Source organism: Mus caroli, unplaced genomic scaffold (assembly GCF_978045245.1).
Source record: "Mus caroli unplaced genomic scaffold, Mus_caroli_1 scaffold_11, whole genome shotgun sequence".
Lineage (NCBI taxonomy): Eukaryota > Metazoa > Chordata > Mammalia > Rodentia > Muridae > Mus > Mus caroli.
In genome coordinates this window covers 61303782-61329599 of record NW_028227266.1, presented here as the reverse complement: position 1 = coordinate 61329599, position 25818 = coordinate 61303782, and the positions used below count along the sequence as shown (strand labels likewise).

General features: G+C 47.3%; 1 protein-coding gene across 1 annotated transcript in view; it reads right to left on the bottom strand.

The window, feature by feature from the left end:
- Positions 1 to 25818, bottom strand: part of Itga11 (integrin subunit alpha 11) — a 113579-nt gene that overhangs the window by 35174 nt on the left and 52587 nt on the right. The window contains exons 4-10 of the mRNA XM_021172144.3: positions 24934 to 25025; positions 23782 to 23896; positions 20631 to 20758; positions 18718 to 18866; positions 4842 to 4986; positions 4259 to 4424; positions 2784 to 2854 (exon numbers count right to left, since the gene is read on the bottom strand). Of these exons, the coding sequence (XP_021027803.1) occupies positions 2784 to 2854; positions 4259 to 4424; positions 4842 to 4986; positions 18718 to 18866; positions 20631 to 20758; positions 23782 to 23896; positions 24934 to 25025 (866 nt within the window). The remainder of the gene's footprint in view (positions 1 to 2783; positions 2855 to 4258; positions 4425 to 4841; positions 4987 to 18717; positions 18867 to 20630; positions 20759 to 23781; positions 23897 to 24933; positions 25026 to 25818) is intronic.

Sequence of the window (25818 nt, the reverse complement as noted above, 5' to 3'; positions counted from 1 at the left end):
GAGTGCTGAGATGAAAGGTGTGTGCCACCACGCCTGGCTGCAAGCTCTGTATTACCTATGCCATTTTGCCCTGGCTACAGATAACCTTGTGTCCTCAGTGGGAGACCTTTCCCCAAAGTGGCCTTGTTGGGGACAGATGTACACGAAGGCCATCCAAACAAATGTCCTGTGTCCCTGTGCCACAGTCTTTTCCCAGATGACCTCCCAGCACCCCACCCCCAGGTATCCTGAATCTGGGGAAAAACAAATAAATCCAGAAGATGCACGTAAGCCCAGCATTGGTGGGGGAAGGCAGGCATGTGGCATCTGGGGAGAGTGACATCTGTGGTCCCATGTTTCTTCATGGGCCTGTCTGCATTTCCTGATTTGTGACCTCCCAGCCACCCTAGAATTATGGGCCACTGAGCTTCCTTCCATGACACAGCCCAGTCGTGGCCTTAACTGTAGGGACTATTCCAGAGAATGTCTAGAGCCTTGGCTTCTGACTGGGGTGGTTCTGCCCCACAAGTGATACGTGGCAGTATCTGAAGACATTCTTGGCCACATTGGTTCAGGGTGGTGGTAGGGTGTTACTACGGAGGGTCAAAGTGCTGTCACTTTCATGGAACCCTGAGTAGGGGGAGTTCTCCAGGACCCCACAAATGGTTTATAATTCCCCCCATCTTCCTCCAAGGCCTTGAGGCCCTAAACTTGAGTCTGTTCTCCATCTGGAGGCGGGGATCCCGTCTAGAAGTTTCCTAGCATGGTCACGCAGCTTGGTTCTCTAGTTGTCAGGGAGTCTGCTTCTCATTAGAGTTACTGGAACTCCTGGTGGATGATCTCTGCATTCATTTCCAAACATCAGTGAAACCATCGACTCCAAACTGTGGTGCAGGTTGGCCATGAGTCTGTAGCTAGTCTTCCTGATAGCCATTTTTTTTTGGAATGTTCTTTCCACTTTCTGCAAACTAGAGTTTCTGGCTCTGTGGGTTTTTTTTCCTGTGGCCTTAATCTTCTGTCCTTGACCTGGGACTGTGGGACTCTATGAATGCCCAGTGATGCCGTGGCTTGGATCCTGTTTATCCTTTTCATCTTTGACAACTCAGACGCTTGTTTCCAAAGGGAAAGAGATGAGGATTGGGGCTTTTCTTCTGCTCTCAGAATAATCCATGGGGCTGGGACACCTTTTTTTTTAACAGAACTGAACAGGCTCTGGGAGCTTCGGGCTCCTTCAGTATATTTTCAGATGGTAGCTTTTGGAGGTCATTTGTCCTCACTTCTGGAGGAAGTGTCAGGGTGTGGTGTGATGGCTGATGTTGACTGACAACTTGACAGATCTAGAATCCCCTCGAAGACAAACCTCTGGGCATATCTGTGAGGGGGCGTCTAGACTGAGTTAGCGGAGCTGAGAAGGCACACCCTAAATCATTCCATGGGCTGGGGGCCAGCAGAGCACGGTATCCATCCTCGGCTTCCTAACTCTGGAAGCAGTGTGCCTAGCTGTCCCCAGCTCTTGCCATTGTGCCTTCCTTGCCATAACGATGGGCTGCATTTTTGAAGTGTGAGCAAAGATAAGTCCTTCTGTCCTCCCCCCCTCCCTCTCCTTCTCCCTCCCTCTCTTCCCCCTCCCTCCTCCCCTCCCTCCCTCACTAAGCTCCTTTTGTCAGGTGTTTTACTGCAGCAATAAGTCCAACTACGACTGTGAGCTTTCCCAGAATCAGTCCCACCGTGGTCCAGGACTCAGACTCATGGCCTCAATGTCCACAGCAGCCTGGCTGACCCTGACCACCTGGTGCTACAGTCCCTATAGCGACCTGCCTGACTCTGAGAGCAGAGGCACTGGGTTCCTGGGACCGGATGGTTGTTGTCAACCATGACATCAGTGGCCTGGCTCTGGAAAACCCTGGGCTTTAAAATAGCACTGAGCCATTCCTTTATTTGGACGGTTTTGTGTTAGTTTGCTGTCTGGAGCATACCTGGAGGAACATTCGCTGACACTGACGCTCTGAGCTGGCACGCTTCCCTACGTGGGACTCCCAGAACTTACGTGTTCATTTATTACACTTTCCAGGAACACTGACTTTGTCTGTCTGTGACAGTCCAGCCTCCCTGTCAAGTCAAGCCTCGGGTGAACATGGCCCCTGACACCACATACTGTTATCTACTCCTGTAGCCTTTACTGTGAGGGACTGTTGTGGTCCAGTGCGGAGTCTGAACAGAGATGGATTTTGCAAGCCACCTGCTGGAGCTAGAACCTGTAGATACCTTCCTAACATGGATATAAGCTCTGCCCCAGCCTGCACAGGTCACCTCATACACTGATGCTATCCCAGCCTGCATAGGTCACCTCAGACACTGATGCTACCAAGAACTTGCTGTTGATTTTGTCACTTGACCTGATTTTTGCTTAGAATTCTCTGGTCTGAATGAGACTTTGGGCCCTGGGAGGGACCTCCACTCCATACTCTGCTTCTTGCCGGTGGGCTGGTGGTGTGTTTAACATGTACATGAGCTGGCTTCTGAAGCAGGCAGGAGGCAATAGAAAGAAGTTGAAGACCTTAACTTCCCCATCCCAGTCCTCAGAAGATTCTAGGAGGCAAAGAGACACCACAAAAGAGACAAGAGAGCCATAGAGGGTGGGAGGACAGCTAGACCAGGAAGAGTAAGAAAAGAGTGGAGGAGGGGGTGGGGGGAGCAGGAGAAGGGGGAGGAGGAGGGAGAGGAGGAGGAGAGGAGGGATAGGAGGAGGGAGAGGAGGAGGGGGGGAGGAGGAGGAGGAAGAAGAAGAGGAGGAGGTCCTGTACCTCTACCACATGTGAAGAAAAGCCGGTCTGCGACATCTCCAGCCCAAAAGAGGTCTCATTCTTGTTGGTGCCTAAAATAGGAGTGAGAAGATGTCAGCTCTGTATCACTGGTTAGCCCATGGGTTCTGTTTCCTGGGATACCCTGAGAACTGGGGTTCTTTTCTGAGAGGAACCCTGAGGTGAGGCTCATTCCCATCAGTCACAGGATTTGGTTGCTGGTACCTAAGGCTTATCACCACTGTGGACTCACACACAATAGGCCACATGTGGGGAAAGCCCACTCCACAGAGGGGCCCTTGAACAAGCAAGCCATCAAAACACATTCTCATCACTGGAAGTGACCATTCACGGGAGGGCCCACTGGTTTGACTATCTGAGTTCCAGGGTTGTGTCAAGGCCCAAGCCCAAGCTTAGGAGGCCACTGTGGTCTCTTTGCACATGTCTGTTGAGTGCCATTTTCACACATTGCAGACCTCTCAAGCTCTGGGATGCTCATTGCCTCTTATTTTTCTCCATAACTCCCACAGATGCTGAGAGCCCTATGTGAGAACCGTCCATCACAGAACCCCATGTGAGGACGCTCCATCACAGAAATACACAGCAAGAACGAGGTCTCTGCAAACGGGATTCTTTGCAGGGCTGTCCCAGATGCTGTTCTACTGGGGGATTAAATCCTGCTCTTGTTTTTTGAGACAGAGTTCCATATAACCCAGGCTCACCATGTAGCCAAGGTTGGCCTTATTCCTGCCCTCACAGGCGAGCACGCCTTGCTTGGTTTTATGCAATGCTGGTGCTTGAAGTCAGGGCTTCATGCGTGTTAGGTAAGTACCCTTTCAACTGAGCCACAGCCCCAGGCTCAACTATGATTTACACATAGATATGGAGTGGTAGAGTGAGACCCTGTGACATGTACAGTTTGTGTCAGGAAATGGAGTCAGGCTGGGTTCAAAGAGAGGCTGACACAGAAAATATAGGCGTACCTGTTGGAATCTTTTTTTTTTTTTTCTTTTCGAGACAGGGTTTCTCTGTATAGCCCTGGCTGTCCTGGAACTCACTTTGTAGACCAGGCTGGCCTCGAACTCATAAATCTGCCTGCCTCTGCCTCCCAAGTGCTGGGATTAAAGGCGTGTGCCACCATGCCTGGCCCCCCAGTGGAATCTTAACTTAGGGAGACAGTGCATAAGTTTTCAGTGTAAGTCTGTCATAAGCACTCCTAGTATATGTTTGCTAATTCAATCCCCTCACCAAACACACACACACACACACACACACACACACACACACACACACACACACACACACACACACACACACACAATGTCCTCAGCAGAGTCTCAGAAAACCCAGCCCAGTCAGATCCAGTAGAGTGGTGCCCACTAGTGGGCAGTTTGGGTAAAGCAATGGTTTCTGCTAAACCATTGTGCTCGGTGAAATTATAGTCCTTGGACTGAGGTATAAACTTATAAGCAGGTCACCTTCCAAGCTGAAGATCCTGTCCCCAAGGGCATCAACAATGTCCTTCAGGGCCGCCTCATCTGTGACGTTGAAGAAGTGCTTGTCGTCAGGGTCGCTGGCGATGTATTTGATTTCATTTAGAAAAGTCTCTGGATTGATCCCCCTGCGGTTGTAGTAGCCCAAAACCTGCCAGGGAACAGGGGCAGGGACAACAAAACGGAACGTCGTAGTACTGATTTCTCCACACTCACAGACCCTGACACCAAGGACTCTGAGGTGGACTGCAGCCATGAGCCTCTCTCAAGGCAACACTGGCATTTTGAAAAAGATATCTTTGGAGGTACTAATAAGACCCCTGAAGTTAGCTGGGGTTCTGGAATCTGGTAGGATTGCAGTACTTCCTTTTTTTTAAACTCCCCGGATAAAGATGAGAAATCCACCCCACACCCTGCTCAACCTGTTGTTTGGAGGAGGATGCCGTTTGAGCCTTTGCTAGGGAGCCAGGCTTCCTAGAATCTCAGTGTATGTGTGTTTGGGTGGGTAGGTGGGTGAGGCCAGAATCTCTGAGCGTAGCCATCATCACCAGGCAGGGGCAGGACTTACGGCCACAGCGTATCTGGTCACGTTGTCCTTCTCGCTCTGCCGGATCACCTTCTCCAGGTCTGGGCTGTCGTGGGATTCCCCGTCCGTGATGACAATCATCACTTTCTTGGCCCCTTTCCTTCCACCCTTCTGGAAAGCCTCTGAGCTGGAACCGGACATAGGGGTGGGTCAGAAGAGAAACTCGGGGCTGGGGCAGCCTGATGTCCTTCCTCTAGGGGGCAGCCACCAAAGCCACAACTGAGACCCTGTGGGCATCACAACAGCTAAGGGGCTTCCACCAGTTGCTCAGCTGGGTCTTGGATGTGCATGTGCAAGTACGTGTGCGTGTGTACACTGTTTGAGTGTGAGAGTGAACATTTGTATGTAGAAGCCAGAGGCTGTTGGGGCATCTCTTTCTATCATACTCCCATTTTATCTTTGTGAACATGGTATACACACGTGTGTGATTATGTGTGTGTGTGTGAGCATGTGTGTGTATGAGTGTATGTGTTAGTGTGTGTGTGTACACCAGAGAGCGACATTAGGTGTCTTTCTTGCTCACTCTCCAATTTATATACAGAGGCAGGGTCTTTGACCTGTTTAGCCAGCTTGCTCTAGGGACCCCACATCTTACCTCCCACTGGGATTACAGGCAGGCCGCCATGCCCGCCTGGCATGTCTATGGGTGCTGGAGATCTGACTTCTAGCCCTCATGCTTGTACAGCAAGCTCTGCCTGCTGAGCATCTCCCTAGCCTGGCACTGATAGATTCCTCACAGGGCACTGGATGTTCAAGAGTCACACCCCCCTTCCGTAAGGACTGAGCATGTGGGGTTCCTGGGATTTAACATCCTAACCTCTGGCCCACAGTATATGTGGGGTGCTGCTGCCCAAACTTCTGACTTCCCCCACCAGCATCACCTTTCACTCTATTTGTGGAAACACTGATTGTCAAACTCAGAGAAAATATTGCTCTGATTTGCTTTTTAAAAATCTCTTGGAGGGCCACAGGCCTCACCCGGCCGGATCAGCGCCAGGGTAGCGGGAGCGCAGGGTTGCCTGACACCCGCCAGCTACCCACGACCCCCGCCGCAGGATTTTGGGACTGCTGGTGAGTGGAACACAGCTTCTGCTCCAATCCAATTGCGCGGGACCTGAGACTGCATTAGTTAGGGAAGCAGAAACCGGCCTGAGTAGGGCCACAGGCCTCACCCGGCCGGATCAGCGCCAGGGTAGCGGGAGCGCAGGGTTGCCTGACACCCGCCAGCTACCCACGACCCCCGCCGCAGGATTTTGGGACTGCTGGTGAGTGGAACACAGCTTCTGCTCCAGTCCAATCACGCGGGACCTGAGACTGCTCTGGTTGGGGAGAGAGAAATCCGGCCTACATAGGGCCACAACCCTCTTCCGGTCAGAAAAGCACCTGGGCAGCTGGGGCGCAGGGTCTGCTGACACTCGCCAGCTACCCACAACACCCGCCACAGGATCTTAAGACTTCTGGTGAGTGGAGCACAGCTTCTGCTCCAATCCAATTGCGCGGGACCTGAGACTGCATTAGTTAGGGAAGCAGAAACCGGCCTGAGTAGGACCACAGGCCTCACCCGGCCGGATCAGCGCCGGGGTAGCGGGAGCGCAGGGTTGCCTGACACCCGCCAGCTACCCACGACCCCCGCCGCAGGATTTTGGGACTGCTGGTGAGTGGAACACAGCTTCTGCTCCAATCCAATTGCGCGGGACCTGAGACTGCATTAGTTAGGGAAGCAGAAACCGGCCTGAGTAGGGCCACAGGCCTCACCCGGCCGGATCAGCGCCAGGGTAGCGGGAGCGCAGGGTTGCCTGACACCCGCCAGCTACCCAAGACCCCCGCCGCAGGATTTTGGGACTGCTGGTGAGTGGAACACAGCTTCTGCTCCAGTCCAATCACGCGGGACCTGAGACTGCTCTGGTTGGGGAGAGAGAAATCCGGCCTACATAGGGCCACAACCCTCTTCCGGTCAGAAAAGCACCTGGGCAGCTGGGGCGCAGGGTCAGCTGACACTCACCAGCTACCCACAACACCCGCCACAGGATCTTAAGACTTCTGGAGAGTGGAACACAGCTTCTGCTCCAATCCAATTGCACGCGGGACCAGAGACTACATTAGTTAGGGAAGCAGAAAAACGGCCTGAGTAGGACCACAGGCCTCTTCCGGCTGGACCAGCACCGGGGTACCGTCAGCTACCCACGACCCCCGCCGCAGGATTTAGAGACTGCTGGTGAGTGGAACACAGCTTCTGCTCCAATCTTTAAATAGTGACAACGATAACAACTAACCCCAGAGATTACCAGATGGCGAAAGGTAAACGTAATAATCTTACTAACAGGAACCAAGACCACTCACCATCATCAGAACCCAGCACCCCCACTTCGCCCAGTCCAGGGCACCCCAACACACCGGAAAAGCTAGACACGGATTTAAAAGCATACCTCCTGATGATGATAGAGGACTTCAAGAAGGACTTTAATAACACACTTAAAGAAATGCAGGAGAACACTGATAAAAAGGCAGAAGACAATAAAGAGGAAGCACAAAAATCCCTTAAAGAATTGCAGGAGAACACTGCTAAAGAGTTACAAATCCTTAAAGAAAAACATGATAACATAATCAAACAGGTAGAAGTCCTTACAGAAAAACAGGAAAACACATCCAAACAGATGATGGAAATGAACAAAACCATACTAGACCTAAAAAGGGAAGTAGACACAATAAAGAAAACCCAAAATGAGGCAACACTGGAGATAGAAACCCTAGGAAAGAAATCTGGAACCATAGATACGAGCATCAGCAACAGAATACAAGAGATGGAAGAGAGAATCTCAGGTGCAGAAGATTCCATAGAGAACATCGGCACAACAATCAAGGAAAATGTAAAATGCAAAAAGATCCTAACTCAAAACATCCAAGAAATACAGGACATAATGAGAAGACCAAACCTACGGATAATAGGAGTGGATGAGAATGAAGATTTTCAACTCAAAGGACCAGCAAACATCTTCAACAAAATTATAGAAGAAAACTTCCCAAATCTAAAGAAAGAGATGCCCATGAACATACAAGAAGCCTACAGAACTCCAAATAGACTGGACCAGAAAAGAAATACCTCCCGACACATAATAATCAGAGCAACAAATGCTCTAAATAAAGATAGAATACTAAAAGCAGTAAGAGAAAAAGGCCAAGTAACATATAAAGGCAAGCCTATCAGAATTACACCAGACTTTTCACCAGAGACTATGAAAGCCAGAAGATCCTGGACGGATGTTATACAGACACTAAAAGAACACAAATTCCAGCCCAGGCTACTATACCCAGCCAAACTCTCAATTAACATAGATGGAGAAACCAAAGTATTCCACGACAAAACCAAATTCACACATTATCTCTCCACGAATCCAGCCCTTCAAAGGATAATAACAGAAAAAAACCAATACAAGGACAGGAACCACGCCCTAGAAACAACAAGAAGGTAATCCCTCAACAAACCTAAAAGAAGACAGCCACAAGAACAAAATGCCAACTTTAACATCAAAAATAACAGGAAACAACAATTACTTTTCCTTAATATCTCTTAATATCAATGGACTCAACTCCCCGATAAAAAGACATAGACTAACAAACTGGCTACACAAACAAGACCCAACATTTTGCTGCTTACAGGAAACTCATCTCAGAGAAAAGGATAGACACTACCTCAGAATGAAAGGCTGGAAAACAATTTTCCAAGCAAATGGCATGAAGAAACAAGCTGGAGTAGCCATTCTAATATCTGATAAGATTGACTTCCAACCCAAAGTCATTAAAAAAGACAGGGAGGGACACTTCATACTCATCAAAGGTAAAATCCTCCAAGAGGAACTATCAATCCTGAATATCTATGCTCCAAATACAAAGGCAGCCACATTCATTAAAGAAACTTTAGTAAAGCTCAAAGCACACATTGCACCTCATACAATAATAGTGGGAGACTTCAACACACCACTTTCACCAATGGACAGATCATGGAAACAGAAACTAAACAGGGACACAGTGAAACTAACAGAAATTATGAATCAAATGGATCTGGCAGATATCTACAGAACATTCTATCCTAAAACAAAAGGATATACCTTCTTCTCAGCACCTCATGGTACCTTCTCCAAAATTGACCACATAATTGGTCACAAAACAGGCCTCAACAGATATAAAAATATTGAAATTGTCCCATGCATCCTATCAGATCACCATGGACTAAGGCTGATCTTCAATAACAAAATAAATAATAGAAAGCCAACCTTCACGTGGAAACTGAACAACACTCTTCTCAATGATACCTTGGTCAAGGAAGGAATAAAGAAAGAAATTAAGGACTTTTTAGAGTTCAATGAAAATGAAGCCACAACATACCCAAACTTATGGGACGCAATGAAAGCATTTTTAAGAGGAAAACTCATAGCTCTGAGTGCCTCCAAAAGGAAACTAGAGAGAGCACACATTAGCAGCTTGACAACACACCTAAAAGCACTAGAACAAAAGGAAGCAAATTCACCCAAGAGGAGTAGACGGCAGGAAATAATCAAACTCAGGGGTGAAATCAACCAAGTGGAAACAAGAAAAACTATTCAAAGAATCAACCAATCAAGGAGCTGGTTCTTTGAGAAAATCAACAAGATAGATAAACCCTTAGCCAGACTCACTAGAGGGCACAGGGAAAGCATCCTAATTAACAAAATCAGAAATGAAAAAGGAGACATAACAACAGATCCTGAAGACATCCAAAACACCATCAGATCCTTCTACCAAAGGCTATACTCAACAAAACTGGAGAACCTGGATGAAATGGACAAGTTCCTAGACAGATACCAGGTACCAAAGCTGAATCAAGATCAGGTTAATGATCTAAACAGCCCTATATCCCCCAAAGAAATAGAAGCAGTCATTAATAGTCTCCCAACTAAAAAAAGCCCAGGACCAGATGGGTTTAGTGCAGAGTTCTATCAGACCTTCAAAGAAGATCTAATCCCAGTTCTTCACAAACTATTCCACAAAATAGAAACAGAAGGTACTCTACCCAACTCATTCTATGAAGCCACAATTACTCTGATACCTAAACCACAAAAAGACCCAACAAAGATAGAAAACTTCAGACCAATATCCCTTATGAATATTGATGCAAAAATCCTCAATAAAGTTCTTGCTAACCGAATCCAAGAACACATCAAAACAATCATCCATCCTGACCAAGTAGGTTTCATCCCAGGGATGCAGGGATGGTTCAATATACGGAAATCCATCAACGTAATCCAGTATATAAACAAACTCAAAGACAAAAACCACATGGTCATCTCCTTAGATGCGGAAAAAGCATTTGACAAGATCCAACACCCATTCATGATAAAAGTCTTGGAAAGATCAGGAATTCAAGGCCCATACCTAAACATGATAAAAGCAATCTACAGCAAACCAGTAGCCAACATCAAAGTAAATGGTGAGAAGCTTGAAGCAATCCCTCTAAAATCAGGGACTAGACAAGGCTGTCCACTTTCTCCATACCTATTCAACATTGTACTTGAAGTCCTAGCCAGAGCAATTCGACAACAAAAGGAGATCAAAGGGATACAAATTGGAAAAGATGAAGTCAAAATATCACTTTTTGCAGATGATATGATAGTATATATAAGTGACCCTAAAAATTCCACCAGAGAACTCCTAAGCCTGATAAACAGCTTCGGTGAAGTAGCTGGATATAAAATTAACTCAAACAAATCAATGGCCTTTCTCTACACAAAGAATAAACAGGCTGAGAAAGAAATTAGGGAAACAACACCCTTCTCAATAGTCACAAATAATATAAAATATCTTGGCGTGACTCTAACTAAGGAAGTGAAAGATCTGTATAATAAAAACTTCAAGTCTCTGAAGAAAGAAATTATAGAAGATCTCAGAAGATGGAAAGATCTCCCATGCTCATGGATTGGCAGGATCAACATTGTAAAAATGGCTATCTTGCCAAAAGCAATCTACAGATTCAATGCAATCCCCATCAAAATTCCAAATCAATTCTTCAACGAATTAGAAAGTGCAATCTGCAAATTCATCTGGAATAACAAAAAACCTAGGATAGCAAAAACTCTCCTCAAGGATAAAAGAACCTCTGGTGGAATCACCATGCCGGACCTAAAGCTCTACTACAGAGCAATTGTGATAAAAACTGCATGGTACTGGTATAGTGACAGACAAATAGACCAATGGAATAGAATTGAAGACCCAGAAATGAATCCACACACCTATGGTCACTTGATCTTCGACAAGGGAGCTAAAAACATCCAGTGGAAGAAAGACAGCATTTTCAACAAATGGTGCTGGCACAACTGGTTGTTAACATGTAGAAGAATGCGAATCGATCCATTCCTATCTCCTTGTACTAAGGTCAAGTCTAAGTGGATCAAGGAACTTCACATAAAACCAGAGACACTGAAACTTATAGAGGAGAAAGTGGGGAAAAGCCTTGAAGATATGGGCACAGGGGAAAAATTCCTGAATAGAACAGTAATGGCTTGTGCTGTAAGATCGAGAATTGACAAGTGGGACCTCATGAAACTACAAAGCTTCTGCAAGGCTAAAGACACCATCAATAAGACAAAAAAACCACCAACAGATTGGGAAAGGATCTTCACCTATCCTAAATCAGATAAGGGACTAATATCCAATATATATAAAGAACTCAAGAAGGTGGACTCCAGAAAGTCAAATAACCCCATTAAAAAATGGGGCTCAGAACTGAACAAAGAATTCTCACCTGAGGAATACCGAATGGCAGAGAAGCACCTGAAAAAATGCTCAACATCCTTAATCATCAGGGAAATGCAAATCAAAACAACCCTGAGATTCCACCTCACACCAGTCAGAATGGCTAAGATCAAAAATTCAGGTGACAGCAGATGCTGGCGAGGATGTGGAGAAAGTGGAACACTCCTCCATTGTTGGTGGGATTGCAAGCTTGTACAACCACTCTGGAAATCAGTCTGGCGGTTCCTCAGAAAATTGGACATAGTACTACCGGAGGATCCAGCAATACCTCTCCTGGGCATATATCCAGAAGATGTCCCAACCGGTAAAAAGGACACATGCTCCACTATGTTCATAGCAGCCCTATTTATAATAGCCAGAAGCTGGAAAGAACCCAGATGTCCCTCAACAGAGGAATGGATACAGAAATTATGGTACATTTACACAATGGAGTACTACTCAGCTATTAAAAAGCATGAATTTATGAAATTCCTAGCCAAATGGATGGACCTGGAGGGCATCATCTTGAGTGAAGTAACACAATCACAAAAGATCTCACACAATATGTATTCATTGATAAGTGGATATTAGCCCAAAACTTAGGATACCCAAGATATAAGATACAATTTGATAAACGCATGAAACTCAAGAAGAATGAAGACCAAAGTGTGGACATTGTGCACCTTCTTAGAATTGGGAACAAAACACCCAGGGAAGGAGTTACAGAGACAAAGTTCGTAGCTGTGATGAAAGGATGGACCATTTAGAGACTGCTGTATCCAGGGATATGTCCCATAATCAGCTTCTAAACGCTGGCACCATTGCATACACTAGTAAGATCTTGCTGAAAGGACCCAAATATAGCTGTCTCTTGTGAGACGATGCCGGGGCCTAGCAAACACAGGAGTGGATGTTCACAGTCAGCTATTGGATGTATCACAGGGCTCCCAATGGAGAAGCTAGAGAAAGTACCCAAGGAGCTAAAGGGATCTGCAACCCTATTGTTGGAACAACATGATGTACTAACCAGAACCCTGGAGCTCTTGTCTCTAGCTGCATATGTATCGAAAGATGGCCTAGTCGGCCATCACTGGAAAGAGAGGCCCATTGGACTTGCAAACTTTATATGCCCCAATATAGGGGAATGCCAGGGCCAAAAGAATGGGAATGGGTGGGTAGGGAAGCGGGGGGCGCTATGGGGGACTTTTGGGATAGTATTGGAAATGTAATTGAGGAAAATATGTAATAAAAATATTAAAAAAAAAAATCTCTTGTCAGCACAGAAACCTGGCCCAAAGGCTCTTAAGCTGGCAATCAGCGTCAAAGAATGAGAAACTAACTCTTGGTGCCTCTGCAGCTTTTTAGACTGAGAGGTTCAGGCATGCCTTCCCGGAGAGGCTGGCCTTGCAGGTAGTCTTAAAGATTTAAAGTCACATTAGACACCAGCAGTTCCTATGATTCTGGTGCTCAGTGAGGCAGGAAAGATGGTCTACTGACTTAAGTTTTACAGTACCCAGTCCCAGGACCAGAAGGCTGGGGACACAGAGCCATCTTTTCGTGTGCTGGTCAGCTACTGGCTGGTACATGTGGTTTGAGAGTCACACATCCTGGACTGAGTGAGTTCAGAGATTCTTCAAGTTGCTAACAGGAAACTGTGGCGAGCAAAAGCCACCTGACGCTCTCTCAGCAGCTCTGACATAGTCTGGATATGAAGGCTCACAAAAACCTAATACTTGTAGTATGAGCCATGGAAGGGCCGCAGGAGGACACACAGTATAGCTAGAACAGAGTTTGGGCTGAAGTTCAACCTCATGGAGGAAGAAATCGGTTATCTCAAAGGAGATTCTCCATCTTCCCATGACTGCACTGAAGGGTTAGACCTAGAAAGAAAACTCCATGCAAAAATGTATGGCACCAGGGGCCAGCGAGGTGGCTCATCAGGGCACATGCCACCAACCCAGACAACTTGTGTCTAAGCCCTGGGACTGACATGGTAGAAGGAGAGAAAGAGAAGTGACTTCCACAAGTTGTCCTCTGGTCTCCACATGCACGCTGTGGCACATGTGTTCATACATGTGCACGCATACACACTAAATAAATAAAAGTAATCAGAAACAGCCTGGCACAGGGCAACATTTCACTGTGTATGGAGCCAAGATAAATCCAGAGACGTGTTCCCATATGGTGACTGGCATGCGCTTCTCTATGGGTCTGTCATAGTGGGATTTTAAACTGTGATTTTGTGTCGTGTAAAGGGACTTGGATCTTCTCCTTTGTAAATTAGATTATGAATTCTTCAAAAAGAATTTTACACTTGCAGCTGGTGGTACCATTCTAGAGAACAGACACTGTGGAAATTTAGCCCATTTCCTACCCTAACCAGCATTGGCTACATTTTTCTTAGAGAAGACCTGGAACTCACTTTTGCTTGCTTGCTTGCTTGCTTGCTTCCTTCCTTTTCTCCTTTTTAAAAAAATATTTATTTACTTTTTTTATTGTCTGCATGTAGGTATGTGCACCATGTACATGCCTCGTGTCTGAGGTTATCAGAAGAGGGTATCAGAGCCCCTGGAACTGGAGTTACAGATGGTTGTGGGCAACCACGTGGGTTCTAGGAACTAAGCCTAGGACTTCTGTAAGACTAACCAGTACTCTTGACTGCTGAGCTATCGCTTCATCCCAAGGTACAGGTCTTCACAGAGGTAATCCAGGCTCTTGGTGGTCCCCTGTCACCTCTGTGAGCTAGCTATTCATTCTCCTCAGCACACACTGTGCCCTTTGCTGATTTCTGGAGGGTGCTGGGCATGTGCCGAGCCTCAGAGCTGCCTACTCAACCCATGGTACTCCCTTGCAGCCCACTGGTTGGTCTGCACCCTCAGCTCTGCTCAAGGTCACTTCAGTGGTGGCAACCCTGCCTCCCTATTGACAGCCTCCCTGGTGGAGGTCATGCCTTTCAAATTTGAGTTAACACTTGTCAGAGCCCTCTGCTGGTTGGGACCCACCAAGGTCAGGGTCCACAGACTGCCATCTTTGTAACCCTTTGGATCTGTGGCTTAGATCTTGACCTTGAAGTAGAAAAAATAAAAACAAGCAAAGACACAAAACAAAACCAAGTGAGCAACAACAGAATGGATTGGAGATAACGGAGCGAGGAGAGAAAGCTGCTCACCTTCAGATGCTGGTGAGCATCTGGTAGCATAAACCTACAATTGCAGGTACTTGGGGGCTTGAGGATAGCCTGGGCTATGTAGCAAGACCTTGTCTCAAGAAAAAGCAATTAGGACTAGAAATATAGCTTAGTTTCAGAACACTTATCTAGAATAACAAAGTCATGGTTCCATCCAAGTTCTGCAAATCAATCCATCCATCCGTCAATCAAAGCATTAGCTATAATTTGGGACCAAAAGATGGCAGGTTCCAACGTTAGAAAAACACCCCTGGAGGTAGAGATTGCAACCCCAGTAGTGCTCCTGAGCCACGAGGTGATCAAATTGTCTTATGAGTCATGTCACATCATGGACTTGAGGTTGGATGGCTGCAAAATGAACCCGAATCAGTGACCTTTATCCCCACCCTAGCCACTTAACTTCAGAATAGGAAATTGACTGCTCTATGTTCATTGGCTTCCATCATTGCCATAAGAAAGGCCTGTGTTCCATCATTGCCATAAGAAAGACTTACTTGTCACTCTAATGATGGCCAAAGAGCAAAATGGCCTGTTCCTTATGAGGAAGAGTGAGTCGAGAGCCATCATTGAGTGGAGAAAGTGCTATACACAAATAGAACATGGGAGCTGAGTGTTGACGTCATCAGAGGAGTCCCACCGAGGCTGGAAAAGTCGTGATCTGACCACATGAAATCCTGCTTCATCTAAATGGCCCCTACACTGTGGAGTTCTGCCAAACACACTCACCAACTCTGAAGAGGTGGGACTGTGAGGCAATGGGACTGTGATCTCAGTGACTGTAGTGAAAGTCATACCAATGGCTGTACAATTTAAACATATAAAATATAAGTGAGGCCGGGCGTGGTGGCGCACGCCTTTAATCCCAGCACTCGGGAGGCAGAGGCAGGCGGATTTCTGAGTTCAAGGCCAGCCTGGTCTACAAAGTGAGTTCCAGGACAGCCAGGGCTATACAGAGAAACCCTGTCTCGAAAAACCAAAAAAAAAAAAAAAAAAAAAAAAAAAAAAGTGATTTTTCATGTTGTCAGTGTAGGCGTCTAGACCTTGCATGGTAAGACCTTTAATATCAGCTGATTGCATGGGATGTTGGGGAGGGGATAAGCGCAGGGTTTTCAGCTGTGACATCACTGGAATAAACTTCTGAATCCCCATGTGTCTGTCTAGAGGTGACATCTAGTGGGTGACTGTATCCTGGTGTGAGTTCTAAGGAGCGAGTCTCTTTACCACCTCAGAGGTTAGATTTAACTGTTGGTCACATGTCAGCAATGACACATATTACACAGACAGATTCTGCAGTCAGAACCAACATGCTTTTCTTTTCTTCTTTTTTTTTTTTCCTTTGGTTTTTCGAGATAGGGTTTCTCTGTGTAGCCCTGGCTGTCCTGGCACTCACTTTGTAGACCAGGCTGGCCTCGAACTCAGAAATCCGCCTGCCTCTGCCTCCCAAGTGCTGGGATTAAAGGCGTGCGCCACCACGTCCGGCCCGACCTGCTTTTCTTATATCTTCGTCCCTCCCTCCCTCCATCCCTTCCTCAGCTGCTCAGGGGCTCAGGATTGAAGCCAGGGCTCTACCTATATTAGGCAAACACTATCCCACTGCTCCTGGTATTACAGGCTTATGCTACCAACTCCAGATGATGCAGTGCTAGAGATTGAATCTAGGGCTTCATTCATGCTGAGTAAGTACACTCCAACTGAGCTACATCCCCAAACCGTCATGCTATCTGTGGTCTCTAGACTATGGTAGAATGTCGTCATGCTATCTGTAGTCTCTAGACTATGGTAGAATGTCGTCATGCTATCTGTAGTCTCTAGGCTATGGTAGAATGTCGTCATGCTATCTGTGGTCTCTAGACTATGGTAGAATGTCTTTTCCAGAGTTGCCTGCATGCTACCTTGCTCCCCAGGTGCCTTTCTTCCATTTGACTTGGCCGTTCCTCCATCAAGAGGGAGAATCATGTCTTTGTTTAGGGCCTGGCCTTTGGTAACTTGCTTGGGTAATGGAACACATTGGAAGTCACATTCAGGGACCTCTTGGCTAGGTCATAGACAGTCTCTAAGTTTCTTTCTTTCTTCCTTCCTTTCTTTCTTTCTTTCTTTCTTTCTTTCTTTCTTTCTTTCTTTCTTTCTTTCTTTCTTTCTTTCTTTCTTTCTTCCTTCCTTCCTTCCTTCCTTCCTTCCTTCCTTCCTTCCTTCCTTCCTTCCTTCCTTTCTTTCTTTCTTTCTTTCTTTCTTTCTTTCTTTCTTTCTTTCTTTCTTTTTTCGAGACAGGGTTTCTCTGTATAGCTCTGGCTGTCCTGGAACTCACTTTGTAGACCAGGCTGGCCTTGAACTCAGAAATCTGCCTGACTCTGCCTCCTGAGCGCTGGGATTAAAGCCACCACGCCCGGCATCTCTAAGTTTCTGATGGGGGTCTTGGGAACTCCTCAGTGCCATGATATAATGCCAAGTAGGTAAAGGCATTAGCTTTGAAGAAACGGAGGAAGAAGGCAGCTGGATTTGGGCAACAGTGTTTGCAGATGGTCAGAACACCCCTTTATGGTTCAACATCCTTGAAGCTGCAGTTAGGTTGTTCCCAATATGTCAGAAACTAACATTCAGGTCATTGGCCTACACATGTGTACCACAGAGGATCTCCATTATAATATCACTTGCATTGTGGTTTTGACACCTATCCCCCTTTGTGAGGCTCATGGGAAGAAATGCCCTAAAAAGGAGATCTGGTCTGTGGTGGGTTGAATGAGAACTGCCCCATAGGTTCATATATTTGAATGCTTAGGGAGTGGCACTATTTGAAAGGATGAAGAGGTGTGGCCTTACTGAGCATGGGCTTTGAGGTTTCAAAAATCCAAGCCAACCTAAGTGGCTTTCTCTTCCTACTGCCTGTGGATCCAGATATAGAACTCTCAACTACTTCACCATGACTTCCTGTGTGCCACCATGCTCCCACACTGTGATGTTACTGGACTAAACCTCTGAAACTAAGCAAGCTTCAATTACATGTTTTCCTTAATAAGAATTGCTGTGGCCATGGTGCCTCTTCACAACAATAGAACACTGACTAAGACATGATCCATCACAAATATTCATAAACACTTAAAAGTATCCACAAATCCTCCCAGCATTGGGGCAGCCTCTCTTGCTTTGCTTTGCTAAGTAAACTTCTGTCTCTTGGATCACATTGTCTTTTTCAAGAAGACAAGAGCGGAGAGACTACTGTAATAATACAGAAAGCCAAGGCAGATGGCCATGGTTGGTGTCTTGGTTAGGGTTTTACTGCTATGAACAGACACCATGACCAAGACAACTCTTATAATTTAATTGGGACTGGCTTACAGGTTCAAAGGTTCAGTCCATTATCATCAAGGTGGGAGCATGGCAGTGTCCAGGCAGGCATGGTGCAGGAGGAGCTAAGAATTCTGTGTCATTATCTGAAGGCTGTTAGGAGAAGACTGGCTCCCATGTGGTTAGGAGGAGGGTCTCACTGCCCAACCCCACAGTGATACACTTCCTCCAACAAGGTCACACCTACTCCAACAAGGTCATATCTCCTAATAGTGCTACTCCATGGGCCAAGCATATTCAAACCACCACACTTGGGTACATGGATCTCCAGCTGCTGCTGTGCTCTTGTTGATGGTGACATGAATGTTCTGTATTGTGTGTCTAGCCTAGGTGACTTTTCTAGGTGACAGCAGTTCTAGTGGACACCAGATCATAACCAGGAGAGATGACCCAAGAGAGAACCAAGCAGCTGAGCCTAGCCCGCCATTGGAACTTTGAGGAATTGACAAGTCACTGCTTGAAATCACCAAATGGTGGGGGCCTTTGTGCACAACATGGATAGCCAAAACAACATCTGAGATTTACACACACACACACACACACACACACTTTTTTTTTTTTTACCGTGCAAATTCAATGCCAAATGCCGTGCGGGTCTCTGTCCCTCCTCTCTGCTCAATGTGGCTGGCGGCTTCCACCACGTCTTTTACAGACCTGTAGTCATTAAGGTGGAACTCATGGACGGCATCTTCTCCATACTGGACTATTCCGACCTGCGAATCAGAGCAGAGGGCAGCAGAACCCTGAAGCTCAGAACTCCACTCTCGAGGTGGATAAAGAGCCACTCTTCCTACCCTTCCGATGGCACAAGGGAAATGGGCTGTTCTGGGAATGGCTTGATGGGACAAACCCAGGGCACAGGTCCAAAGGGACCTGGTGATGAAAGGGCTATCAGGGTGCTGGGAGTGGTGCTGACCCTGGGGGCAGAAGCTGGTGGACCCCTAGAGCTCTCTGGCCAGTCAGCCTAACTGAACCAGTGAACTCCAGGTTCAGTGAGAGACCCAGCCTCAAAACATGCAGGGAACAACTGAGGAAGACAGCGGACATCAACCTCTTGACTTCTATACACACATGTATACATGTTTGCATGCATACATGTACATATCCACATGAACACATACATGTATTCCTATACATCCAAGCTTCACTCCAACCCTGATCCATGTCCCCACTCCCTAGAATTTATCAGGGGCAGTATGTGGGGAGGACCATAGAGCGGTTGATTAAACTCTTTAGCAGTGGTTCTCAACCTTCCTAATGCTGTGATCCTTTTACCGTTCCTCATGTTGTGGTGGCCCCCAACCAAAAAATTCTTTCTGTTGCTACTTTATAACTGTGATTTTGCTACTGTTGTGAATGGTGATGTAAAGATCTGATATGCAGGATATCTGATATGTGACCCCGGGAAGGAGTCATTTAGTCTCCAGAGGGTGGAGGTCCTGAAACTTGGACCAGAAGAGGTCTGACATTTTCAAAGTGGATAATGCTGCAGTACTATTGACTTCAGAATAAACACTGAGCCATAGAAACTGGTATCAGGGACTCAGAGATGCTGCGTTACTGTTGAGTGGGTTCACGAAGTTTACTGGGTCCAAGAACCCTTTGAATGCTGGGTATTTACCTCTGTACCAAAAGATGGTCTTCTGGTGGGAGGGGGCTTGCCACTGCAGGAGTTTGCTCCCTTTAACAGCCCTACATGTTAGAAAGTTTCTTTAAAAAAATCTGTGTGTGTGAGTGTGTGTGTGTGGTGTGTGTGTGTATGGTATATGTGTGTGGAGTATGTGTATGTGTGTGAATGCGTGATACAGGAGAGGCTGGAGGAAACTCTCAGGTGTTATCCTCAGGAACACCATCCTCTTTTGAGACAGGGTCTGCCATTGAGCTGGTGCTTGCCAATTAGGTCAGACTGATTGGCCCCTACCTCTCAGCACTCGGATTAGAAACAAACACCACCACACCTGGCATTTTTTTTCATGGATTCGTTCTGGAAATTGGGTCACTTCTTGGGAATAGAAAGAATTCTTAGAGTTAACACCTGCTACTGTGGCATTTCTGGTCTTTGTTCCGCCCAAATACTAGGAAATAACATAGCCCTATCCAACTGTGCTTTACAGATGTGCTGACAGCTAGGGTCTACTCCAGTTCACTTCTCCACACAGTCCACATGCCTGAGTCTCCCCAGGGTCCACATGTCTGAGTCTCCTCAGCTTCTCTGCACATTCTTTCTATATTTTCTCTCCCTTTCCTGACTTATGACTCTCCAGTTGGTCATCTTCATGTGTGGAGTACCACCCTGAAGGTACCCTTGCCGTGCCCATCAGAAAAGGGCATCTAGGGCAGCAGGTCCCAGTGCTGGCTGGCCTTGCCAGCTCCTTCCCTTTCGTGGGAAGATGCTTCCCAGTGCTGTAGGACTGGCCTCTCAGGCTGTGGGTTTCAGAGGATCCTGCCCAGCAGAGGTAAGCCCTGGAGACACTCACCTGGATCTGGCCAGGGCCAATGTAGAACTTTTTGAGGATATTGATGAGGAAGTGTTGGACCTCCACCCAGGGGTAGATGCTGTTGGAGCCATCCAAGACAATGACGATGTCCATGTAAGTCTGGCACCCTAGAAGCAGGGATACAGTCGGGGCCATTAAACAACCAGTGTCTATAAAGCTCCAACATTCCTACTCATAAAGAAAGCTTTCTTCTGTGTGTATATGTCGGTATGTGCATGCATGCACTCGCATATATAGAGGTCAGACGTTAGCTTTGGGTATAATTTCTCAGGAGCCATCCACCTTATTTCTTTTTTGCAGGGTCTCTCCTTGGGGCCTGAAGCCCATTTTTTTCTCATTTTCTTATTGTAAGCTAGGTGGGCTGGCAGGAAGCCCCCAGGCATCTCTCCTGCTTGGGCTTCCCCCGTGCTGGAATTATGAGTATGCATCTCCATATCCAGCTTTTACATGGTGCTGGAGGTGGAAAGGTTGAGGTCTTGTGTGTGCACGGTAAGCACTGACCAGCTGAGCCATGTCCCCACTCCCAAGTCTCTCATATTCTCAGTGATCTTTTAGAGACCGGTGAAGGATGCTTGTTCACATCTACCGTCCTCTCCATTGAGAGTTGTCCTTGGGCTAGGCATTCATTTGAGCCATACAAGCAAGGCAGCTAGGAACATCCTGGTTCCATATTACTCCTCGGTGTGCTGTTTGAACAGGGCTGAGATCAAATCTGACCCCATCAGAGACTGAAGGTTGCCACTGCTCCTACTGGAACAGGACTCTAGAGCCATTTGCTTTATCTCCCTGGGTAGGTGGTGTCTTCCACAAGCAAGCTGGAGGAGTGGGTGTCATGGTTTATGGAGGAGTCATGGAGGAAAGGCTAGAAATGTGCACTCTGGTATTAGCCTGTGACTCCTGGCCTTGACACTCACTGGCTGTGTGACCCAAGGGCTGTCACTTGGCCCCTCTTGGTTTTCTGTGCTGTAAGAGTGGCATAACTAAGAGTTGTCATTAAGGGTTAATGAAGATGCCTCTAAAGGGCTGAGCTCAATATGTCTTAGCTGATTCTATTTTTATCTCTCTCTTTTAAAGACAAGGCCTCATGTTGCCTAGGTTATACTAGAACTCGCTCTTTAGCTAAGGATGACCTTGGACTCCTGATCCTCCTACCCAATGTTGGGATTATAGATGTGTGGCACTGTGCTTAGTATTCTCTCTCATTCTCTCTCTCTCTCTCTCTCTCTCTCTCTCTCTCTCTCTCTCTCTCTCCCCCCCCCCATCTCTGGGGGCAGAGGTCAGCCTGGGATGTTTCTCACTGAGACACTGGCTCACTGATTTGTTATCATGCTTTCTCTTTTAATTTCATTGTTTTAAAAAACGACAGCTTGTGGGGAGGGGGCTGGATATGTGGCTCAGCGGTTAAGAGCACTTGTTGCTGTTGCAGAGGATCCTGGTTCGGTTCCCAGCACCCACACAGTGGTTTGTATCATCTGTAATTCCAAGTCCATGCCCTCTTTTGGCCTTTATGGGCACCAAGTATGCACACGGTACACATACCTGCTTTCAGGCAAAACATTCATACACATAGAATAAAAATAAATAAATTTTGCTGGGTGTGGTGATGCACACCTTTAATCCCAGTATTCCCGAGGCAGAGGCGAGTGTATCTCTGTAGGTTTGAGATCAGATTGCTCTTCTAGTTTTAGGACAGCCAGGGATATGAAGAGATTCTGTCTAAAAAAAAAACCAAAACCAAAACCAAAACCAAAACTAAAAACAACCACCCAAAAATATCAATCCAAACCAACCAACCAACCAAAAACAAAAAAAACAAAACAAAACAAAACAAAAACCAAGTAGACAAAATAAAAAAATCAGTTAGGTAATCAATAAATCCAGTAAATAAAATATTTAAAAGATACCTTGGAAAGAATCCATTTGTAGGTTGGTGTGTGTGTGTGTGTGTGTGTGTGTGTGTGTGTGTGTGTATATGCATGGGTGTATGTTGACATCAGATGTCTCTCTCAATCACTCTCACTGTATTTTTTGAGACAAGGTCTCTTACTGAGCTTGGAGCTCTCCCATCTCTGCCTCCCCAGTGCTGGGGTTGCAGGCACCAAGCTCAGCTTTTGATGTGGGTGCTAGGGATGGAACTAGGCCTTCACGTTTGCATGTCAAGCACTTTGCTGACTGAGTCATCTCAGCCTTACTTAGAAACCATATAAAGGGTATCCTGCCGTATGCATTCGCCAAGTTCTAGGGGAGTGATGCTTTTGTCTAGTATACAGCATCTCAGCTAGCCACTGTGAGTCCCTGTGAGACCCTGTAATGCCCTGTGAGGCCCTGTGAGGCCCTGTGAGGCCCTGTGATACCCTGTGAGGCTCTGTGATGCCCCACTCCCTGAGAAACTCCACATGCCTTGACCTTCCCCGTGTCATCGAACTGCCTCTAGGGATGCTGTATAAATAGATGTTTTGCCCTTTCTCTGCCCTGGCAGCCAGTGTTGAGGGGAGGCTGCCTGAGCCAGAGGTGCTAATCCCCTTGCTCTCCATAAGTAAGCAACAGCTGCTTGCTGAGGGTGTTTAGCTCAGAGGAAATGGTGAGGCTCAGAGCCAAGAAGTCTGGGCTTCCAGCTCCCCAAGTTTGCTTGTGAGGGATGGGGAGGTTTTGTGTCCACGAGGCTCTGGGCAAGCTGCCCAGGAGAGCTGATTTGGTGGAGCCACCACCCAGGTTACTCCTGTTCTCGCTGGCTCTCCACTCATGGGCTCTCCCACTGCAGGATGTCAAGAAACTGTAGGCTAAATCAATGATGCCCCAGCCTGGCCTGTTGTACATGGTGACCTGGCAGCCCCCCTTCCCTCCACTCCCCAGCATGCTCAAGATTCTACAGGAATCCTACACAGATACCAGGATGGATGGCTTTCATAAGTTTAGCTAACTTGTTACCAGCTGTCACACTGTGGGGGAGGACAACCTGGGAGGAGGCCTTTATAGAGGACCAGCTAGAAGTGACTCCTCTCAGATCATCCAGAGGGGTACAGCAGTAATGGACGACATGCTGCTCTGTAGGTACATGATAGTGGCGAGCAGAGCCCTAAGCCTCCTCCCTGGGCTCCCTCAGTACAGCTGGTGCCTTTAAGGTACTCACTCTGAAGTGCCGGAGCTACTGTCTTAGAGAATCTGAAGTTGGAGTTGACCCGTGAGCACATGCCAGTGGTGTAGTAGGAGCTTCCACACTCGTGCGACCAGAGAGGGCTGCAGGCCTGTGAGACAGCACAGCACAGAGCCCAGTCACAGGGCTTCAGACAGGGTGGGGCCTCACCCTCCAGGACCCAAGGGAGACTTCTTTATCTGAGTACTGGCATTCCTACTGTGTGAGGTCTGAGTCTCACTGAACTCTCTCTTGCTGCAGTACCCTGGGCTTCAGGTATAGTGGGGAACAGTGGAACCCAGATTCCTGTCTGTTCTCCATGCTGTCATCTGGGGTCCACCCCATATACCCAGTAGGACCTGAGGAAGCCTTTCATCTGCAGGAATGGACCTTCCACGACTCGCTAGGGTGCTTCTTGTCTGTAAAGGCCCTCATTGGGCAAATTTCCAGGCTTTGGGGCCCCATTAATGACACTTTACTAGAAGAAGAAGAAGAAGAAGAAGAAGAAGAAGAAGAAGAAGAAGAAGAAGAAGAAGAAGAAGAAGAAGAAGAAGAAGAAGAAGAAGGAGAAGAAGAAGAAGGAGGAAGAGGAGGAGGAGGAGGAGGAGGAGGAGGTGGTGGAGGAGGAGGAGGAGGAGAAGGAGGAGGAGGAGGAGGAGGAGAAGGAGGAGAAGGAGAAGAAGGAGAAGAAGAAGAAGAAGAAGAAGAAGAAGAAGAAGAAGAAGAAGAAGAAGAAGAAGAAGAAGAAGAAGAAGAAGAAGAAGAAGAAAGAATGCTTTTGCTCGTGAAATTTGCTGCCAAAACCACTGGGTCAGGCCCTTGGCCAAGAGCCAAAGATGGATTTCCCTGGAAGGCAAGGCCACTGAGAAGGGAGCCCAGCTCCCAAGCCACTCCCAGGAACAGACACAAAAAGGCTCAATCCTTTTTACCTTTCTGGACTATCCACTGAAGCAAAGGGCTCAGCCAACAGGAAGGCCACACCCATCAGGACCTGTCCCTGTTGGTCTGCAGGGATGGACCATGTGGAGGGTGGAGGGAGCAGTCATGCATAGGATGCACAGAAGCGTGTGTGTGTGTGTGTGTGTGTGTGTGTGTGTGTGGCTGTGCAGGCAGCACGGCTGGGGACGGCAGTGGGGCTGGTGCCCTTACCAGGAAGCTGTTGTCCTTGGGGTTGGTGGCAAGGCTCAGGCCGAGGCGCATGTTGTCCTTCCTCTCAGACACATTGGACAAAGTGACCCTGCCTGGAACAGAGGCAAGATGCTCAAGCCACACCCGCTCTGGCTTGTCCTCTGCCCAGAGTGTGCTGTGGCGAGTCACTTGAGGGGAGCCCATACCCTCTCGCATGCCTGGAGGGCAGCACAGATCTTCCATAGACATGTCCTGATACTTTCCTCAAAACTTCCTCACACCGCAGCCCACACAGTCCGAGGAACTTCGCAAGGTCACACAACAAGTCCACAGCACAGCCTTCACCTTTTTGTCCAGGGCTCTGCCTTCTCTAGCCAGCTGACTGTACCCTGGATATACCATGGCACCCATAGAGGTGGCTTTCTCTGTGCAAGGACCTACCCACCCAGGGTACCTACCTACCCCTCCCAGCAACACTTACCATCTGAGGTTCAGTCATCCAACACCCCTTCTCTAAACACCTGCCCCCCCTGCCACGTGCTGAGGATCCTTCCCAGGTAGCCACCCTATGCAGCTGGTGTCCTCACAGCTGTGGTGGGAATAGGTGGTTCTGTGGCAGGCAGGTTAGAAACTATGGGATGATGACATAGCTCATCAGGACACTGAAGGGATGGAAAAGAGCTTGGATTCCCCAGCAGCAAAGGATGTGCTCATGCACATGTGCACATGAATGTATGTGCATGCACATGTGTGTGTATGTATTTGTATGTGCATGTGTGTGTATATGTGCATGTGTACTTGTGTTTATGTGCATGTGTATAATTGTGTATGTGTAAGTGTGTGTACGTGTGCATGTATGTACATGTGTATGTGTGTAGGTGCATGTGTACAAGTATTAGGAGGCAA